The following is a 21461-nucleotide window of genomic DNA, read 5'->3' as shown; positions in this document are numbered from 1 at the left end:
GGACTATAAAAGACCTTCATACCCCACCATGCTTTGCGAAGTCTTGTTTGCCACGGCTACATTTCTGAGCGTTATTTCCAGTGTATGATCCCCTGTGTTTGACCTTGGACTGCCTATCACCCCTGTTGTCTGCCCGCCGCCTGCCTACTGATATCTCTGCCTGTTTACTGTTTACCCTGCTTTGTCTGCCGCCTGTCTCGACTATCCGCCTGGTTTTTGACTCTGATCTGCCCTGCCTCTGACACTGTCTTTGCTGGTATCTGACCTTCGCCTGTACGACTCTGATATTCTAAATAAAGCTGCAAAATGGATCTCCCCGAGTCTGCCTCGTTACAACAACAAGGATAAGACCATTGATGCCTCATTATCATTTTTTCTTACTTTCTTTTTATCTATCACATTTGTTATGAAAAAATACAAAATAGCTACACAAACAAGCTACAACATGCCACAGTTGTAATATGAATCTTCAGTGAAAAATCTATTCCCTTAACACTTAACTAGTCAAAATTTGTACAATAGAACGTCTCCCTCTTTTTATCATGTTTGACTTTCTCCGTAACATTTTACTGCGTTCTCAATAGAATCCAAATGGGTTGCACATGTTATCATCAGTGTTGCATCATGAGTTTAAAAAGCTTGCAGGATCACCTGATTTTCCCCTCTTTTTGTCAGTCATTTTAGTGGCTATTTTAGATCATTTTCGTCTTTCTCTGTAACATTTTACTACGTTTTCAATAGAATCCAAATGGGTTCCACATTTTATCGTCAGCGTTGCATAGGAACGGCTTGTGCAAATCTTAACAATTTTGGAGCGTGCTGGTGAACGCGCATACAGTGATTCACGCGCCACTCATGCAAAATTAAATAAATGGGCTTCAGTCACAATCATATTGCGCAGACAATTGATCCGTTCAAAGCTTCGAACGGGCGATGTATATTTAATTAAGTCTGAATATTCTATGTTTCAGCGTGGGTGCTCAGCGTACCAGCAACATGTGAGAAGTGCGGTACACATGAAAAAGTAAAGGTATGCTACTGATTAAATGTGCAATATATAAAAATTTCTGTCCGCTAGAGGTCGCTAGAGGCCTATTCAAAACAAAGGTGTAGCTTGTTGACACCAAGTTTGAGCATGGAATCTTGGGACATGTGGTCTTCACCTCAACGGGCGGTGGAAAATAAAGAAGAAATCATGTTCATGGATGCAATTATTAACGCTACTGTAGTATGAAGCAGAGCAGGACCAAACAGTTTTATTATGCCACAGTCACCGGCGCCGCTTCTGCTTTTCCGGTCAAGTGTATGAGGTAACACAGCTCTGTTTATCATTTTAGATACATTTGACTGTGTTGAAAATGTTATAACGTTACTCTGTGCATTCACTCGGCGGCTGCTGTGAGACACTTGTTTAGAATATCATATTAATAAATGCTGGATTGCTTGCGTGCAATTCATTTTAAAATGTATTGTATGATGGAGAAAATGCTGTATTACTGATTATGCTGTTATCTACTTCACAAAATAGTGTTTTTCTCTGAGGCATGGCAAAGCATGGTACTTAAAAAAAATATCTATCTATAAATATTTCAAAACAGTTCTTCCCTTGCCTATTAAAGGTGCTAAAGAGGATCTTTTCGTCGACTGAGAAACCAAAGACTGTTACTGAGTTTTTGAAATGAGCGCATGCGTAAGAACAACCCCCCTCCTTTCATTTCGAGGGAACGCCTCCCAAAACTCGTGCACGAGTATTAGAACACGAGTGTTTACCACTGGCATTCGCTGTCTCGTGTTAGTGGATTCATTATGTCGAACTCATAATCTGCAGTTGTTACTTCTGTCTCCTGACAAAAACACTGCATGCGGCGCCTGTGGATGCACCTCTTCCACTCTCTCCTCCTCCAATCTGGCAACCTTTTTAGGAGGCTGACCCTTTGGTGCCCAGAATGAAATAATGCTCTTTTGCTTTTTCCCTGACATCTTTGAAATAAACAAATGCAATGATGAATGTATTGCCAGGATATTAAACATTACTGAAATGATAGCCAAAGAGTTCTGTAGTCTTAACATAGCTGAAAAGGGTATTACAGTAGAATTTGAAATAAAATAATGAAATACATCTCTAGTATTTTCCAGGAATTGTAAAATCAAAATGCTAATAAATAAATAAATAAATAAATAAATAAATAAATAAATAAATAAATAAATAAATAAAGGGGTTAGGTGTAGTTTTGGGTTTGATAATTGATTTAGCGGGGTCACAGGGCATGCTCCCTCATGAGTTTTATTTGTGCACTTGTTTGTTTGTTTGTTTTTGTTTATTTTTGCAAAATGGTCTTTTGTAGTTTCATCCATGTGCAATGTTGTTTAATAACATAACTGCATGTATTTTATATTATTTAAGCATCTAAAATCTTATCAATTTGACAAAAGTTTACTTAAAGAACATTACTTAAACTGTTCTTATATTGAAAATGTTAATTTCTTCTCATCTGCTTGGTTTTTCCTAATATCTGTCATTATTAGTAGAAGACATTTTACACATGGGGAAAACTAATTGTTTAGTCAATAAGTCAAGAAGGTTCAGACTTTTGTCTTGATTCTAACTTGTACTTGGCCTTATGAAAATGTTTAGTTATTGTAATTGTCTTGTAATATATTTATAGCATTTGTTACAATAAGGAATAATATAATTACAGGTAATAGCAGCCTATACACATAGAAACTATAGCCACAACATGACTGTCACAGAGAGACAGCCAACGCCCACCAACACTCAAGCATCAGGCTTGTTCGACTTGATGCAGCGCCGCAAAGACCGTTCGGCAGCTGACTTGAAGCAGTGCATGCCGGTAAGAAATGTTGTCCGACTTGAGACAGCGCTGACGTCATGTGACTGTGACGTATGGCTTTAAAGTACCGTGAGAGCGTTTCGAGATGAGCCGCCTAAAATGAGTTAGCCAGCGCAGTTTCTCAAGAGGAGCTGCACGAGCGCTGATGACGACACAGCTGTTTCATGATTGGCCGGATTCACCGCATGACAACGATCACGTGTGTTTCGTGTTTATTGTCACGCCTTCAGCTCCACTAATGCTCAAAAATCTGTGTTTTTATGACAGTTAAAGCTCTTTTCATGTAGTTGCGATGTTGTATTGTGTCATGTTTATCAAAATAAAACGGATAAAAAACATAGATCCCACTACATTGTTATTTAAATAACATATACTTATGTTGAACTTTATTCTTGTAAAAACAGATGCTGTAAGCAGTACATAAAGTTTTGAATGAAAAGGTCTCTGAAACATCAGCGTATTAGTCAAATACTGCATTTATTTCACTTCAGCTGTGATAAAGTATGCAAACCGATGCAAACGCAGCGCGAGCGTAACTACGGGAATCAGAAAGTGTCCGACTTAACGTCTCCGTTTTCAGCTCCTCCCCGCCTGCACGCGGCTAATCTCACCGATCGGTTACATCCAGCTGCAGCAGATGTCGAACACACCTATCGTCACCAAATCTCCACGCTCCACCCACTCGTTCACTCTCCCCTGAATATTAATCATGAGCACCTGAACCTCATTATTACGGACATTATATAGACTCATGTTTCCATCAGTTCATTGTCTGGTCTCATCAAACATACCTGGACTCCTTATCCGCTACTTACCTGTTATCCTGCTGTTGCCTCTTCGTCTCCTGTGTCCTCTGTGTTCTTCATCCGTTTGTATGAAGACATTCCAAAGTTTACCCATCAGCTAAGTGTCTGTTTGTTTGTGCTTGCAACTCTAATTACTACATTGACTGTCATCACCTGTGTTCGTGCCTCTGTCAATAAACATCTGTGTTCTCACATCTCTGTCTCTGTCTGAGTCTGACAGAAGACCAGACCACGCATGCAGAGCTCCACGAACACAGGGAAGAAATCATACATCGGATCCATTGACCAACCTGGTTGACGCTGTATGATCCTCTCAACCACTTCCATCTACAAGCACAACACCCGCAGTCACAGACACCATCGTGCGATCATCGACGCCATCCGCCAAGCTCTTCTTCATCCAACATCCACCGCTGCCTCTGTCAGTCCCATGGCATGACCAGCGACATTCTCCGGTGCGGCGGAGGATTGCAGTGGGTTTCTCCTACAATGCTCGCTCTACCTAGAAGCTCAAGCCCATCTCTTCTCTACAGAGCGAGCCAGGGTGGTGTTCATCATTTTTTCATAATTTCATCAAATTACTTGTTCATATAAAACAATATATTAATTTAAATTTTGTAAGACACTTTTTGTCAAGAAACACAGTATGCATGGAGGTGTGAATCTTCATGAATAATGCTGTGATTCACACCTGAAGAGACAAAAGATCCACATAATGACCTGCATAAGGACCCGCGTAATAATGACCCGCATAATAATGAGGCCTTTCAGTTAGGTATGAAAAAACCCTCTGTGATCATGCTGATAACAGGATTAATGTCCACTCTTGACAAAAAAAAACATGATTTTTGTGATCTTATGCATGCACGTATTATTGCACAACATGTGGTGAAAATTTTGTATCGGCCTATGTTAAATTACAGTACCAGTCAAAAGATTGGACACATTTTTTTAAAAGAAGTCTTACAGTAAGTCTTAAGAAAACCAAATAATGGTTTTCTATTTTAATATACTTTAAAATATAATGTATTTCTGTGATGCAAAGCGTCTGAACATTCCTACCTCTATGGCATTTCATATAGTCTACTATATTTGTTATATTATATAGCCTAAATGTTGACAAACTATACATCATTAAAAAGATCTAAGACTCAAGCTTCACATTTTGACCTCTGTTTTACTCTTAAAATCTTATATTGATCATAATTTCTTAACCCTTTGACGCGTACGATCACACCGGTGTGATCAGTCTTGGCTGGCCCCAGGAGCGTACAATCACACCGGTGTGATTAGAACGTTCAGTGCATTACGTGATCAACTGCCAAATTCAAATGTGCGTGCGCGCTTTAACTGGCGCTAAACCAGAGACGGACGCGCGCAGCACTTTTCATATATCACATATATGCAGTGTTTTCAACCAATTAATGTTCATTTCAGGTTTCAGACATTTAAATACACATGAGTACTAACAAAACAATATATTTAGAGTTTGTAAAATACACAATGATGTCTATAGAAGCGGAAATAACAACCCTTTCCATTATAACTTGACAACACGTTTAATTCATATCAGATACACATTGTGAAAGTAACTTAAAAGCTTACTCTATTCTTCCCCAGTTCACCGGCACACTTACTTTCATGTATTTCGGGAGAAGTGGATAAATTCACGGGTTGTAAATCCAACAGATCCGATTATCTGCGCGGTGCAAACTAACATGGCGGCGCCCATCGCTCATATGGCTCAACTAACGCGATCGTTATAAAGGTGTTTAAACAGCAAAACACATCCACTTGCACATATTTGGCAATCGGAATATTAGATATTTCATGCTATAGTTAACAAATTTGTGAATATTTTGAATAAAAAAGGAAAAATTAAATGAAAGCATATCATCATTCATACAGTGCTGCAGTGTGCAGACTTACTGCAGTGTGTCACGTAACAAGCAATGACGCGTCACCATGGAAACCATAAAGTGATAAGTTCTAAATAACAGTCGCCTTAAAAAACTCAGGCTGGGGGGGTCAGCCAGAATATTTGAAATTTACGTGCGAAAGGGTTAATATGCTTAAAAGCATGCACATTTGGAGAAATATTGATGGATTCTCATATGTTTATGGCAATTTTCTATATAGAGGAGTAATATTTTTCAATATTTATTGTCATCACTATGAGCGCTGGATACTATGTTTTCAATTCATACTTGCAGCCAGAGGGCACTCTGTGCACCTTTAGTCCACAAATGCCTCCTAAAGAAGAACAGGAACCAGGAACTAACAGAGGCTTCCAGAGATCGCTAACCATGGCTATAACATGCAGATGAACACTTTTGAAGATAATAAATACATGATTGCAACGATGTATGCATGTATTGCCTCAGAATTTGCGTCTGAATAGCACTCCCTCCGTGGGCATGGCCGCATTAGTGGATAATGAGCTGAATCGCAGACTTCTGACATGGCTCTGTTTTCATACAGATTACATAATCAGAGAATATTTGTTTTAGATTTGACTTATATGATTTAAAACCTGACATTTCAATGTTTCTTTAGACATAAGTATAATTTTTTTGTGATTAGTATTCACTTCATTTTCTGAGAACTATCAGATTGGTCTTCATTCAGAGGGAGACGAGAGATCACACATCATGATGGTTTTCTTTATTTTGCAAAAAGCACATCATTTTGTTTTTACTCTGTGTACACAAATAAAAGAAGATATTTCACAGATTAAAATGGTGTATACCATTTTGGTGTATACCATTTAACTCTTAATTGTATGTGCAAAATTGACAGAGTATTTTTAGTCTCTTTCACACTGGTAAGAAAAAAAACGAGGCAGTATCGCCGGCAATACCTCCGACTCCAGAGTGTTAATGGTCGTGTACGATGATGCTATGGGACTGGAGAATCTTATCCAAAAGACCATTCGAGTGGCTCAATGTTATTCAGCGTGTTCAGTGTCTATGCCCACTGTCAATCCTCTGCCCACCACACCATCTGTCGCTCTTCCAGCACCAGAACAAATGCAAGTGCACTCATATCGTCTCACCCAAGCGGAGCGTCAGAGAAGAATGCAACTACATCTATGCCTGTATTGTGGGGGAGAGGATCTTTTCATCATAGCCTGTCCCATCCGACCACCATGTCCCGCGGTGAGTACCATCCAGCTACCTGCTCAAACTGCTCCTCTTACCAAAACTACTGTCCATGTCCTTAATGCTCATACCTGTGTTTCAGCGCAAGTCCTCCTCGACTCCGGGTCAGCAGGGAATTTTGTCAGCAACGAGATTCTCCAGAAACTGAACGTACATCGTAAACGATGTCAGCAGTATCTTCATATACAAACCATCCAGGGAAAACCGCTGGGGCGTGGTCACATCAGACATTTCTCCCCCACAATGACGCGCTGCGTCGGCTGCCAACACTCAGAGGATATAACGTTCATGGTGCTGGAAGAATCCACCGCTGACATCATCCTGGGACACCCATGGTTAAATCAACACCAACCACACGTACAATGGAACACGGGTGAGATCCTCAAGTGGAGTGATAATTGTTTCTCTAATTGTCTATCTTCCTCCTGCGAAGTTCCGATCTTCCTCTTCCAATGACTCAGAAGTTCTTTCTGTTTTCTCCACATCTATTGAAAGTCCATCTGCCCAAGAAGCCTTTAACCATCTGCAAGAAGCTTTCCTCACCACCTTGATCCTCATCCATCCGAATCCAGAGATTCCATTTGTCGTTGAGGTGGACGCTTCTTCTACAGGGGTCAGGGCGGTGTTGTCACAGTGGCAGGGTGATCCCCCATGACTCCATCCATGTGCCTTTACTCCAAAAATCTATCCCTGGCGGAGCAAAACTATGACATCGGGAACAGAGAACTACTTGCCATCAAGTTAGCTCTGGAGGAGTGGAGACACTGGCTGGAGGGAGTGAATCATCCGTTTGAGGTCATCACCGACCACCGGAATCTGGAGTACCTTCGAGAAGTCACTCACAGAGACACAATCAACGCCCACCAACACTCAAGCATTGTCACCAGATCTCCATACTCCGCCCACTCGTTCACTCTCCCCTAAATACTATTCACGAGCACCTGCACCTCATCATTACGGACACTATATAGACTCATGTTTCCATCAGTTTCCATCAGTCTCGTCAAACACACCTGGACTCCTTACCCGCTACTTACCTGTTATCCTGCTGTTGCCTCTTCGTCTCCTGTGTCCTGTTCTCCATGTTCTCCATCCATTCCTACGAAGACATTCCAAAGTTTACCCATCAGCTAAGTGTCTGTTTGTTTGTGCTTGCAACTCTACTTACCACATTGACTGTCATCACCTGTGTTCATGCCTCTGTTAATAAACATCTGTGTTCTGTGATCTCTGTCTCCATCTGACAATGCCACCATTGTTATATAAATCTTTAGTGAAAAATCTATTAACAGAAAATTTCTACAATTTTCTATTATAAATTCTACAAGTTAGTCAATTTACCACATGTGAGCGTGTGAACTGGCTGAAATGCGTGTCTCTCATGGTGAATGTGTGAGACTTGATATGTATTTATGTATCATGTATTTATTTGGTTATTTAGTTTAATGTTTTATCTGTCTCATCCCTGTGCTTTTGTTGATACCTGACAAATGCATTCGCATATCTTTCACAGATTCACACACTCCGGTTAACTCGTATAACTTTTAACTCCTGTTTTCTTCTCATGAGTTCCCTCTATTGTTCTGGCAATTAAGTTTGGCACCCAGCACCCAGCTGTGTCTCATTAATTAAGTCTCGTTTGGTCCTTGTTTGCCCTGTATATATTCCCTGTGTTCTCCCTCTGTCTTTGTAGGTTCTCATTTATGTTCATGGTTTGGTTTTCCCTTTGTACTCCTGTTAAGTTTCATTAAAGTCTGTTCATTGGATTCTCCTTCATCGTGTGCTTAGTCAACCAAAATGTACCATTACAGAAGAACCGACCAAACCAACACCTATCTGGCTGAGGATTGCCTGCAGGCTTAAGGCAGAGTGGTCATCCGTTGGAGAGGTATGTGGAGGAGTTTTCTGAGCTCTCTTGTCAGGTGGGCTGGCTGGAGGCTTCCCTTAGTGCTTGTTTTCTGATGGGCCTGGATGAGGATACCATTCGTTATTGTGAACATACTTGTTATCTCTCTCTAGTCGAGTCCATTAATCTCGTTCTCTATTTAAATGGTTCAGATTTTGAAGTTGAAGAAGTTAAAGTAGAGAAGTATCATCCTCGTCCAGCCCCATCAGAAACACAAGTGGCCTGGTCAGCTCACTCTCTGCCGGCTCCCTCCACATACCCCTCCAATGAATCGGTCCATCTCTACCCTCCAGCATTTCCCCACGTCCTCAGTTCAGGGATCCTGATGGCTGCCATCCCAGAGCCTCGATGCAAGATGGCCGCCACTCCAGAGTCTCAGCACAAGATGGCCGCCACTTCAGAGCCTTGTCGCAAGATGGCCGCCTCCACTTCAGAGCCTCGTCACAAGATGGCCACTGCCACTTCAGAGCCTTGTCGCAAGATGGTCGCCGCCACTTCAGAGCCTCGTCGCAAGATGGTTGCCGCCACGCCTGAGCCTTCAGTCAAGATGGCCTCCGCCACACCTGAGCCTTCGGTCACGATGGCCGCCACCACAGTTATGAATCTATCCATTCCCAACCTTGGTGGCCAAGCCTGGGGTCTGGGTCAAGGCCATGGAACCCGAGGGGCCTGCCCCGCCATGGTGTCCCGAATGGCCAGCACCACCATGGCCTCCCGAATGCCCAACACTGCCATGGCCACCCGAACTGCCTAACCCACCATGACCCCCCGAACTTCCTGACCGGCCATGGCCCACCAAACATCCTGACCGGCCATGGCCCACCAAACATCCTGACCCGCCTTAGCCCTCGAACAGGCCATGGTAGAGAGAGTCATTGAGCAGCAGAAGGCCATTGCTCATGTCCTGTCCTCTGACAAGAAGTCATGGCATCTTATCTCAACATGGCAGGACATGGACATGCTAGATGCGATCAACAAATCCCTGCAGCTTCTAGTTGAGTTTACAGATGCACTGTCTAGTGAAAAGTAAGTCAGCGTGTCATTTGTAAAGCCAGTTCTTCATCTTTTTAACTAGTCAGTCTTGAAAGTTAAGGATGATGATACTGACCTGTCAAGAGCAATGAAGTCTAGTATCATGGAAAAATACAGTGACCCACAAATCCAGGCTCTGTTGGACATGGCATACTGTAGATGAGTTACACCAAAGACAACAAAACATCAATACAAGCCAGACTGAAATCCGAGATGAAGACTGTGGCAGTGACGGTAATAAAAAACAAGTGCTGCACTGTGATATATATAGTTATTTGAATCTCTGCAGACATACAGTCATGCAACCTGAGTAGTGAGGGGAACTGACTAAAATGGTGGAAGGAAAATTAAAAGGTCCACCCTAGGCTTTCAAAAGTGGCAAAGAAATACTTGTGCATACCAGCTACAAGTTCTCCTTCAGAGAGAGCTTTTAGTGTCGGGGGGGAAAGTTGTTACTTGCTTGAGGTCCACCCTAAAGCCAGATCATGTTGACAGACGTGTGTTTCTAGTCAAAAACATAGCACAAGTACATACATGTATGCCTATCATAGGATAGAGAAAAAAAATGAATAATTAATTTTTCACATTGGAGTTTTATTCAAATTGAATTTTATTTCCATTTGGCATGTAAAAGAGGCCCACTTTTATTTTTACCTGAGTTAAACATTTTCGTCAGATGTTACAATACAGTAACATACAGTATTTATGTTCTGATTGTAATGTTTTTTTTGTTTTGTTTTTTATATATATATATATATATATATTTATTAGTGCCTCCACAATTATTGGCACCCTTAGTAAATATGAGCAAAGGTGACTGTGAAAATAAATCGGCATTGTTTATCATTTTGATCTTTCGTTCAAAAACATTTACAAAATTCTAACCTTTCATTGAAGTAAAACAACTGAAAGTGGGGGGAAACTCAAATTATGAAATAAATGTTTTTCTCCAATACATGTTGGCCACAATTATTGGCACCCCTCGAAATTCTATAGTAAAATATCTCTTAAGTATATTCCCATTCATATTTACACTTTTTAGCACACCAGGGTGATCATGAACATGAAATTGTCCAGCCATGACTTCCTGTTCCACGGTAGTATAAACATGAGGAAACACAAAGGCCAAATTCCCATAATCATTCATCACAATGAGTAAAACCAAAGAATATATTTCTGATGTGCAGCAAAAGATTGTTGAGCATCACAAAATAGAAAGTGGCTTTAAGAAAATAGCTAAAGCATTGAAAATCCCGATTTCCACTACCAGGGCAATAATTAAGAAGTTCCAATCAACTAAAGATGTTACAAATCTGCCTGGAAGAGGATGTGTGTCTAAATCGTCCTAATGTGATGTGAGGTGGAAAGTTTGAGTGGACAAAGACTCTCCAAAGATCACAGATGGAGAATTGCAGAGATTAGTTGAGACTTGAGTCTCAGAAAGCCTAAAAAAAATTATCAAACAGCACCTACATCCCCACAAGTTGTTCGGGAGGGTTTCAAGAAAAATCCTCTGCTCTCATCCAGAAACAATCTCCAGCATATTCAGTTGTCAGACACGTCTGGAACTTCAAACGGGACCAGCTTCTATGGTCAGATGAAACTAAAAAAAGGACTTTTTTTGCAGCAAACTCACCAGATGGATTTGTCCCCCAGTCCCCTGACCTGAACCCTGAAGAAAATGAGTTTAGTGAACTGAAGAGAAGCAGCACCAACATGGAGCTGGGAATCTGAAGGATCTGGAGAGATTCTGTATGAAGGAATCTCTGATCACTTGTCAGATGTTCTCCAAACTCATCAGGCATTATAGAAGATGGCTCAGAGTTGTTATCTTGGCAAAAAGAGGTTGCAAAAAGTTTTGAATAAAAAGGTGCCAATAATTGTGGCCAACGTGTTTTGGAGGAAAACATTTATTTCATAATGTGATTTTCTCTCCACTTTCAATTCTTTTCCTTCAATGAAACATTATAATTTTGTGATTTTTTTGAATGAAAGATCAAAAGGATAAACAATGCAGATTTATTTTCACAGCTGCCTTTACTCATAATTACTAAGGGTGCCAATAATTGTGGAGGGTGTAGCATATGCACACTTATCAGGACAGTCAATAAAATCTGGAATCTTCAGGATGCCTCTCGCATGCTGGACTGTGTTGTAATCTGACCTCGGCTCCGGCCGGTCCAGAGAAAAACAGACACTCTGACATTTTTGTTACCCTCCGAGGTAAGACAGAGGGCCCAATTTCCTAGCTCTTGGGACATCAAAGGGGGCCCCTCATATGAGTGCCAGATCACATTCCAACACACACCACACGCACACAGACACACACAAAAACACACAAACATGCATTGAAGACTGTGTATGTAAAATATAACTATGCCAAAATGTACCTGTCATGTTTCTCAAGCGTATGCATGTTTCCTAGTGTTTAGACTTAGTTTAAATAACTGTAGTTGAGTTAGTTTTAGTTTTAATGATGGAATTTCGTCTGTAAACCATAACTTCTTTTATACGCTTTTCTTACATAACAAGGTTGGTATCTATGTAAAGCTCTCCTCACGCCTCATTCACCTATGTATATCACATGGCTGTCAAATGCATTGTTCTATTCGTTTAATGATACTGTGAAGAAAGTACTTCATCTCGAAATCCGATCTGATAGTCATCAATTATGCAAATTCAGCTAGGAGACCAGACAAAGGAAAAGCTTGTCTGCCAACTTTGCACCAATGTCATTGGCTATTCCACCTCAAGGAGGTGTGTTTGTTAATCTGTCATAAAAGAGGAGCACCAGGATTTTGCTGTGTGTTCTCCCGATTGCCCTGAATCATCCATCGCCCACTCACGCATGTCTCTCCCGGACGTCACGGCGACCGCGCTGCCATCGCGCTCATCACGGGACCACCATCTTCCAGGGAAACTGACTTTCAAGTCCTCAGTTCAAACCTTCCCGCGGAAGGGAAGAAGCCAACGAACTGCACCAGCGCTAAACCGAAACTCGACAAGCAAAACCAATGCAAGTACTGCCGTTTCTCAATCTCAGATAATGAAACTGATTTCCGTGCTGGCTTCAAGGACTGTTTGTAAGTTTTGCTGCTTGCCTTCTCTCTTTCCTTTTCTCTACTTTCACTTTTGTATATATGTGTAGTCTATATCCCTGTGTATAGCCATATAACCTCTGTAGTTGTAGTTTGCATATATTAAAACACATTATTCATGCTCGATCGTTCTGTTTGTTCATTCAACCAAAAACCAAGTCACTTTAACGTTTTTTGATCACTTTATGCTTTGATGCTATAATAGGAATTTATTCTTGTGGCCAAAGAATAAATCCGTTTATAATATTCTAGGAGGAGCTAGGGTTTGCTGGACAAACATAGTTTCCCTAAATAATTATTAAACAAGAACTAATCATATATGTGATTGATTATAATTCGTTGTAATTAATTCACAATATATGTTTAATTCCCCCTTGGGTTGATATGTGCGTCATAATTGATCATAAAGCTTTATGGTTTATTATATTCATATATCCAACCCATAAATTGATTAATAACTGTACAACTGCTACAAGGGTACTGTATATATATATATATATATATATATATATATATATATATACAGGGAGTGCAGAATTATTAGGCAAGTTGATTTTCTGATCATATTTTTTTCCCAAGCACATTTTACCAATTCCAATCCACATCAATCTTAATAACTACTATTAATATTGTTTTTAATCATTTATAAGTGATATATAATTGTTCATGAAGGCTGGAAATGAAAATGCCTTATATTCAGGTGTGCAGAATTATTAGGCAAGTTTTCTTTTACAGGCAAAATGAGCCAAAAAAGAGATTTAACTCAGACTGAAAAGTCAAAAATTATTAAATACTCATGAGAAGGACGCAATACTAATGCAATACTAGAAATTGCAAAGTTAAAGCATGACCAAGGGACAGCAAAATGCTCATTGGGTCAGCGGGGTCAGACAAAAACAGGTGGAAAAGAAAAGACACGTTAACTGCAAAATAATTAAGAATTATGTGTGAAACCATCAGGAACCCTTTAGTCTCCAGCGCCACCATTTTCCAGAACTGCAACCTACCTGGAGTCTCCAGAAGTGCAAGGTCTCAGGATCTCAGAGACTTAGGTTAGCTAAAGAATCCTAAAAAATGACCCGCACTTGATAAGAATCACAAGCTGAAGTGTTATAAAATACATGAAGACTGGGTTTTTATAGGCCTTATAAACCGACAGCTTGAGAGTGACTCCTGAAGGACCAGCACCACATCCTCTTGTACCACTGTTTGAAGAATTTATCTTCCAGAATCTGGCAGTAAGTTTTGGAAGATCATTTTTAGTCCATCTCTGCAAGACAGACATTTCAGGATAAGAGATGGACTAAAAGTGAACTCAAACACCTTACTGCCAGATTCTGGATAAATTCTTCAAACAGTGGTACAAGAGGATGTGGTGCTGGTCCATCAGGAGTCATTCTCAAGCTGTCTGTCTATAAGCCCTATTAAAACCCAGTCTTCATGTATTTTATAACACTTCAGCTTGTGATTCTTATCAAGTGCAGGTCATTTTTTAGGATTCTTTAGCTAACCTAAGTCTCTGAGATCCTAACACCTTGCACTTCTGGAGACTCCAGGTAGGTTGCAGCTCTGGAAAATGGTGGCGCTGGAGACTAAAGGGTTCCTGATGGTTTCACACTTAATTCTTCACCTTAATTCTTAATTATTTTGCAGTTAACATGTGTCTTTTCTTTTCCACCTGTTTTTGTCTGACCCCGCTGACCCAATGAGCATTTTGCTGTCCCTTGGTCATGCTTTAACTTTGCAATTTCTAGTATTGCATTAGTATTGCGTCCTTCTCATGAGTATTTAATAATTTTTGACTTTTCAGTCTGAGTTAAATCTCTTTTTTGGCTCATTTTGCCTGTAAAAGAAAACTTGCCTAATAATTCTGCACACCTGAATATAAGGCATTTTTCATTTCCAGCCTTCATGAACAATTATATATCACTTATAAATGATTAAAAACAATATTAATAGTAGTTATTAAGATTGATGTGGATTGGAATTGGTAAAATGTGCTTGGGAAAAAAATATGATCAGAAAATCAACTTGCCTAATAATTCTGCACTCCCTGTATATATATATATACAGCTATGGAAAAAATTAAGAGACCACTCCAAGTTCAGAAATCAATGTTAAGTGGTCTCTTAATTTTTTCCATAGCTGTATATATGGCTGTAAAAAGCAATACAAATACTGAAGTGAAATAAAAGTTCTTAACTAACAGAATAATCAGGATTATTAATCGTGATAAAATAATCGTGCAAAATAATCGTGATTATAATTTTTCGTGCAGCCCTAGTGCATAGAGGATGATTTAAGACTCAAACTCCCCAAACATCGCAGAGTTATGCAAGTCACATCAAGCACACCCATCTCGTTAATCTGTTATTTATTTATTTAAAAAAGTTATGTAGTTTGTATACAGATGATGTGTTTGATAAAAGTATAGTTAAATGTGTTTGCACGTTTTCAGAATACTTTGTGACTGTAGTCTAAGTGTGTGAGAGGGGGTACGCAGGATGATGTTAAATGCCCTATTTGGGTACATGACTGTGAAAAGTTTTGGGAATCAGTGTTTTAAGTCATAGGATTGGAGCCAATCCCAGTTTTCTAAGACAGAGGCAGGACTGTTCAATTCACCTAACCCTTTGGACTGTGAGGGAAACTGGAGTGCCCAGAGGAAACCCATGCTGAAACAAGGGAGAACATGCAAGCTCCACACAGAAAGGACTTAAACTGGCCGCAACATGATAAGAAATTAGAGTTTTAGTGCAAGTTCTAACAGGAAGACTCTAATGTCACGTCATTCATTTATACTGATAGATCTGGCCAATCACTGCTTTACACATGAAGTATATAAGCACTGAACTCTGTTTCACGTTTGCAGCTGATGATCCTGACATTCCCCTCCATCCTCCCCACCACCACCAGGTTGGCCCTGTCCATACATCGAGGGTATCCACCCCTGCCTTCATCTTCAGGAAGGATCATCCAAATCTGCATCCCCCAGGATTCAGACTAAGGTCGTGTTCAATCGTGAAACATGAATCATTACCATTCACTACCTTAATACTTTAAGGAATAAATACCAAGCAAACATTCACCTGAACTCTGAGTTTTGCTGGTCAAACTAGAGGTTCCTTAAGTCAATGCTTAAAGCAATAGTTCTTTATTCTGTCAACATTCATTCACCTCCATGTAATTCCAAACCTGTATGACTTCAGTCTAAGTCTATTACAGCAGTAGCATCCTCTACCCCAAACACTAGTTTCTTACCACCGCCATTACATCCTGAGAACAGATTTGAAGTATTAATGAATATGGGTGAGGAATCCCCAGACGTGATGAATGTGGGTGAGGAATCCCCAAACGTGATCTGACACAGATCGAATCAGCCAGCAGCTAACACTGATCCTAACTGGCGCTCAAGGTCGAACAGACAGCGGCACTCAGCTCAGAGCGCAGCAGAGCCCAGGGGCCTCATGTAAACCCAATGCGTATGCACAAAACAGGACCTGAAAGAAGTGTATACCAGTTCCTACGCATAACTTGTTCATTATAAAAACAAACTTGATGGGAAAATTTGCGCACCTCCACGCAAACTGACCCATGTGTACAAACATTTTGGAGACAGAGCAGTTTGGTGACACTGATGGTGAGCTGAGGGACTGACGACAGATGAAGGAAAACCACTTGTTCACTATAACAGTTTAAATAAACGAATGATTTAAACTTGCGTGGAAAGTCATGTTTTCATTTTGATACACATTTACATTAATATTACTTTCACTAATGGGGATAAGCACTAAAATCACATTACGCAGTCATTGCACAGAAAAAATGATATGAATTTAGACAGTAGATGTGCTACTTTTGATCACTTTCCTGTGACACGCTGTTTTAATGACAGCGAAGAGTGCTAGGAGCACAATAATTCCTCTTTAAACTAAAATGAAGATGTTATGACAAAATATTTGGTAACACTTTACTTGAAGGGGTGTGCATAAGACTGACATGACACCTTCATAATCTTGACATGACACGTGTCATGAATATGAAGGAGGTTTTATGCATGTTTATGACAACTGTCATTAAATGTCATTTGCTCAATTATGTCATTTTTAATGCAAAGATGACATTGTTTGAGATGTCTTTGTTACGACAACTTGACATAAACCAATACATCATAACCTGTCAGTGTCTTTGTCATGACAACTTGACATTAACAAAACATCATAACCTGTCATAAACATGACATAGCAGATTAATTATCAAACTTAAAAAACTACTTAGCTTTATGGGTTAACATTACATTACATTATTTTGGTAACATTTCAGTATAGGGAACACATATATAAATGATTAACTATGACTTTTCCCTCAATAAACTCTTAATTTACTGCTTATTATAGTTAATTGTTAGGTTTAGGTATTGGGTAGGATTAAGAATGTAGAATATGGTCATGCAGAATAAGGCATTAATATGTGCTTTATAAGTACTAATAAATAGCCAATATTTTAGCCATATGAATGCTAATAGTAATAAGCAACTAGTTAAAAGACCCTAAAATAAAGTGTTACCATTATTTTATAACAGTGTCATCTTTTTTAAGAAATTTGAAATTGTCTATTATCTGACCTTCTGTTGGTGGAAACTTAAAAAAACAAAAAACAAAAACAAAAAAAACATGAAATGAAAAATAGTCATGACGCTGTTACAAAATTATTTGTCAGAGTATTGTCACTTAATGACATTTTAATGACAAGTTCAATTTGTACCACTGTACTTGAGCTCAAGATACATATTCATGACACTATTATAATGGCCTCATGACAGCCAATGTCAAAACCAACCACATGACAGTTTAATGTAATGTTAACCCATAAAGCTAAATAATGTCAAATTGTCATGACAAAGACACTGACAGGTTATGATGTATTGGTTTATGTCAAGTTGTCATAACTTGGACATCTCAAACAATGTCATCTTTGCATTAAAAATGACATAACTGAGCGAATGACACTTAATGACAGTTGTCATAAACATTCATAAAACCTCCTTCATATTCATGACATGTGTCATGTCATGATTATGAAGGTGTCATGTCAGTCTTATGCACACCCCTTCAAGTAAAGTGTTACCAAATATTTTAGCGAGAACAATGATCAGTGATGCATACTTAAGTTCGATATTATGGAAGACACTGCTGGATTCGGTGGCCGTCTGGCAAACCCATCTAATCTGCTGCCTAATACGCACTACAAACTACTACTGTGGAGACAAAAAGTAAGACTTAAGCTAGCACTTAAAACATCTGCTCACTTAAAAATAAATTACAGGTGCTGGTCATATAATTAGAATATCATCAAAAAGTTCATTTTTTTATTGTAAATTATTTTTAAAAATGAAACTTTCATATATCCTAGATTCCCTACATGTAAAGTAAAACATTTCAAAAGTTTTTTTATTAAAATTTGATGATTAGAGTGTACAGCTCATGAAAGTCCAAAATCCAGTATCTCAAAATATTAGAATATTTCCTAAGATCAATCAAAAAACGGATTTGCAAAACAGAAAAGTTCAAGTTCTTTAAAGTATGTTCATTTGTGCACTCAATACTTGGTCGGCAGCACATATTACAGCAAATGACTTGCTCCTAGCACAAATTACAGCATCAATGAAGTGTGGCATGGAAGTGATCAGCCTGTGGCACTGCTGAGGCACTATTGAGCCTTCAGATCATCTGTATATTGTTGGATCGACAGTTTCTCTTCTTTCTCTTGAAAATATCCCATAGATTCAGGTCAGGCATGTTGGCTGGCCAATAAAGCACAGTAATATCATGGTCAGCAAACCACTTGGAAGTGGTTTTTGCACTGTGGGCAGGTGTTAAAGTCCTGCTGGAAAAGGAAATCAGCATCTCTATAAAGCTTGTCAGCAGATGGAAGCATAAAGTGCTCTAAAATCTCCTGTAAGATGGCTGCATTGACTTTGCACTTGATAAAACACAATGGACCAACAACAGCAGACGTCACGGCCCCCCCAAATCATTACTGACTTCAGAAACTTCACACTAGATTTCAAGCAGCTTGGATTCTGTGCCTCTCCAGTCTTTCTTCAGACTCTGGGACCATGATTTCAACATGAAATGCAAAATTTACTTTTACCTGAAAAGAGGACTTTCGACCACTGTTCACTGTCCAGGGGTCTCATTTATAAAGCGTGCATACGCACAAAACGGGGATGGAAACGTGCGTACGCCAGTTCCCACGCAAAGGTTGTGATCTATAAAAACAAACTTGACGGGAGAATGTGCGCACCTTTAAGCAAACTTTGAGCTGTGCGTACGCACATTCTGGAGACAAAAGTGATATGAATTGAGATAGTAGATGTGCTACTTTCGATCACTTTTCCAGTGACACGCTGTTTTAATGACAGCGAGGAGCGCTGGAAGCACAATAATTCCTCTTTAAACTAAACTGCAGATGTTATGACAAAATATTTTTTCGAGAATGACGATCAGTGATGCACACTTAACTTAGATATTATGGAAGACACTGCTGGATACGGTGGTCGAACGGTCCATTGTCCAGTTTGAATAGGTCCAATAATATCTTACTGTACAACCACAGCTGCAGGAGGTGTTGATGTTGTGTGAAGGATCTTCAAACAATTACTATTTGAAGGATATCATTTGAGGAAAACGGTAAGATTTGCATGTTTTCTTTTTAAAATACTTTGTCAGTGACGCGCCGTTTCAGACAATTGTATTTACACTGCAATAAATAGGTAGGCCGATCTGTTTCCACTAAAAATAGCCTATAAACTTCCTAAAAGATATGTTCACCTTATCAGCAAAACTGCATACATTTGATTTTAATTGTTTAAAACTATTAAAATACTATCTGGCCAGTGGAAATGAATGAATCAACTCTATTCTAAAACCTTTATCTGAAGTATTTTATACAATTTTGTTTTTATGGATATTTTGATATATTTATTCTAAAACATAAAGAGGATATTGGATGATCTTTATCAATATAATGTGTGGCACAAATTGCATTTATAGTCCATATCTAATATTTTCCAATGTCTTGTACCTTTGACGGTGTTAACCGTGAATGTCATGTGGATGGGAACATGTATGGAAATGATATGCAGATGAGGTTATGCATAGTAAAACTAGGCGTCGTAAGCTCCATATATGGTGATTTCGGGGAGGAGACAGGGTGGAGATGCACGTACGCACAATCTTCCGCTGACTGGGATTTATTAAGGGATTTGTGCACAGGTTCTGGCGTAAGCATGGTTTTATAAATCTGATTTTTTTTATGCGTACGCAGAATCTAGCTTTTAGTAGGGATCCTACGCACAGTTTTATAAATGAGACCCCAGTTCTTTTTCTCCTTAGCCCAGGTAAGATGCTTCTGACGTTGTTTCTGTTTCAGAAGTGGCTTGGTAGTCCTTTTCCTGAAGATGTCTGAGTGTGGTGACTCTTGATGTGCTGACTCCGGCTTCATTCTACTCATTGTGAAGCTCTCCCAAGTGTTTGAATCAGCTTTACTTGACAGTATTCTCAAGCTTGCGGTCATCCCTGTTGCTTGTGCACCTTTGCCTACCCAATTTCTTCCTTCCAGTCAACTTTGCATTTAATATGCTTTGATACATCACTCTGTAAACAGCCACCCCATTCAGTAATGACCTTCTGTGACTTACTCTCTTTTACCCCTTTTCCACCAAGGCAGTTTGAGTGCTGGTTCGGAGCCAGAGCCTAGTTTTAAATCAGTTCTTTGTCTTTCGACACACAAAGCACCAGCTCCGAACCAGAAAAAGTGGTTCGTAAGTAGCACCAAAACATTGCTGGGCTAGAAGTAAGAACCGCTTGCGTCAGGGGCTGGGGGCGGGGTTACCGTGACCAACAAGAAACTTGCCATTTTTTAAATAGCAGCTAATCGAGCTAATAGCAGCTCGATCGTAATCTCCGTCTATATACAAATTACGGCGAGCCGTGTTTGGATGCCGATGTAGGTTCGCAAAGCCATGAGCATCAACAGTAGTGAAACATCCGTGATTGTTGATAGAAGGCTTGTTCAAGATGCATTGGAGCAGCGCGGACCGATTCGGTGGGTGCCGCGGGTCCGCGGGAGCGTTTGTAGAGCATATGACTCCTTGTACTTTTGGATCGTTCTCGTGGAGCTTTGATGTCATGCGCCGATCGCTTTGCGAGAAGCCGATGCATCTCAAACGAGCCTGGTGTGTTTGTGTTTGGCGCTGCAGCGCTAGCTTTTCTGTGAAATATGAGACGTATACAGTGACACAAGACCTGGCTCTGTGCTGGCTCTCTTCTTAGAACCAGTTTGCCTCAACTCGTCAGTTGAACCAACTCCGAACTGGCACTAGCACTAGCTCTGAACTAGCACCTGAATCGTGCTGGTGGAAAGGGGGTATTTGTGGAGGGTGTCAATGATTGTCCCCGGGACCACTGCCAAGTCAGCAGTCTTCCCCATTAGTGTGGCTTCAAAGAACAAGAGATACCCGGAATTTATACTGTAGGGATGGTCATTTGATGAAACTCAAATGTAAATATTCTAATATTTTGAGATACTGGATTTTGGACTTT

The 21461-nt window shown here is 39.8% G+C and overlaps 2 protein-coding genes across 4 annotated transcripts in view; one reads left to right on the top strand and one right to left on the bottom strand.

Moving 5' to 3' along the window:
* The window catches only part of LOC125252223, a 33712-nt gene extending 17198 nt beyond the window's left edge, over nt 1-16514 (top strand). Inside the window, exon 2 of one of the 2 annotated variants that reach the window (XR_007181198.1) lies at nt 15728-16514. Coding sequence is in view for 1 of the 2 variants with exons in the window: in XM_048165355.1 (XP_048021312.1) it covers nt 8781-9479 (699 nt within the window). In the remaining variant the exon portion in view is untranslated. Of the gene's footprint in view, nt 1-6676; nt 10493-15727 lie in introns of those variants that run through there. The other variant, XM_048165355.1, reaches the window with a different exon arrangement.
* The window catches only part of LOC125252219 (complement factor B-like), a 63979-nt gene that overhangs the window by 17926 nt on the left and 24592 nt on the right, over nt 1-21461 (bottom strand). The window lies entirely within an intron of this gene.

The sequence above is a fragment of the Megalobrama amblycephala genome, linkage group LG18, assembly GCF_018812025.1.
Source record: "Megalobrama amblycephala isolate DHTTF-2021 linkage group LG18, ASM1881202v1, whole genome shotgun sequence".
NCBI lineage: Eukaryota > Metazoa > Chordata > Actinopteri > Cypriniformes > Xenocyprididae > Megalobrama > Megalobrama amblycephala.
This window is presented reverse-complemented; position numbering and strand designations above follow the sequence as displayed.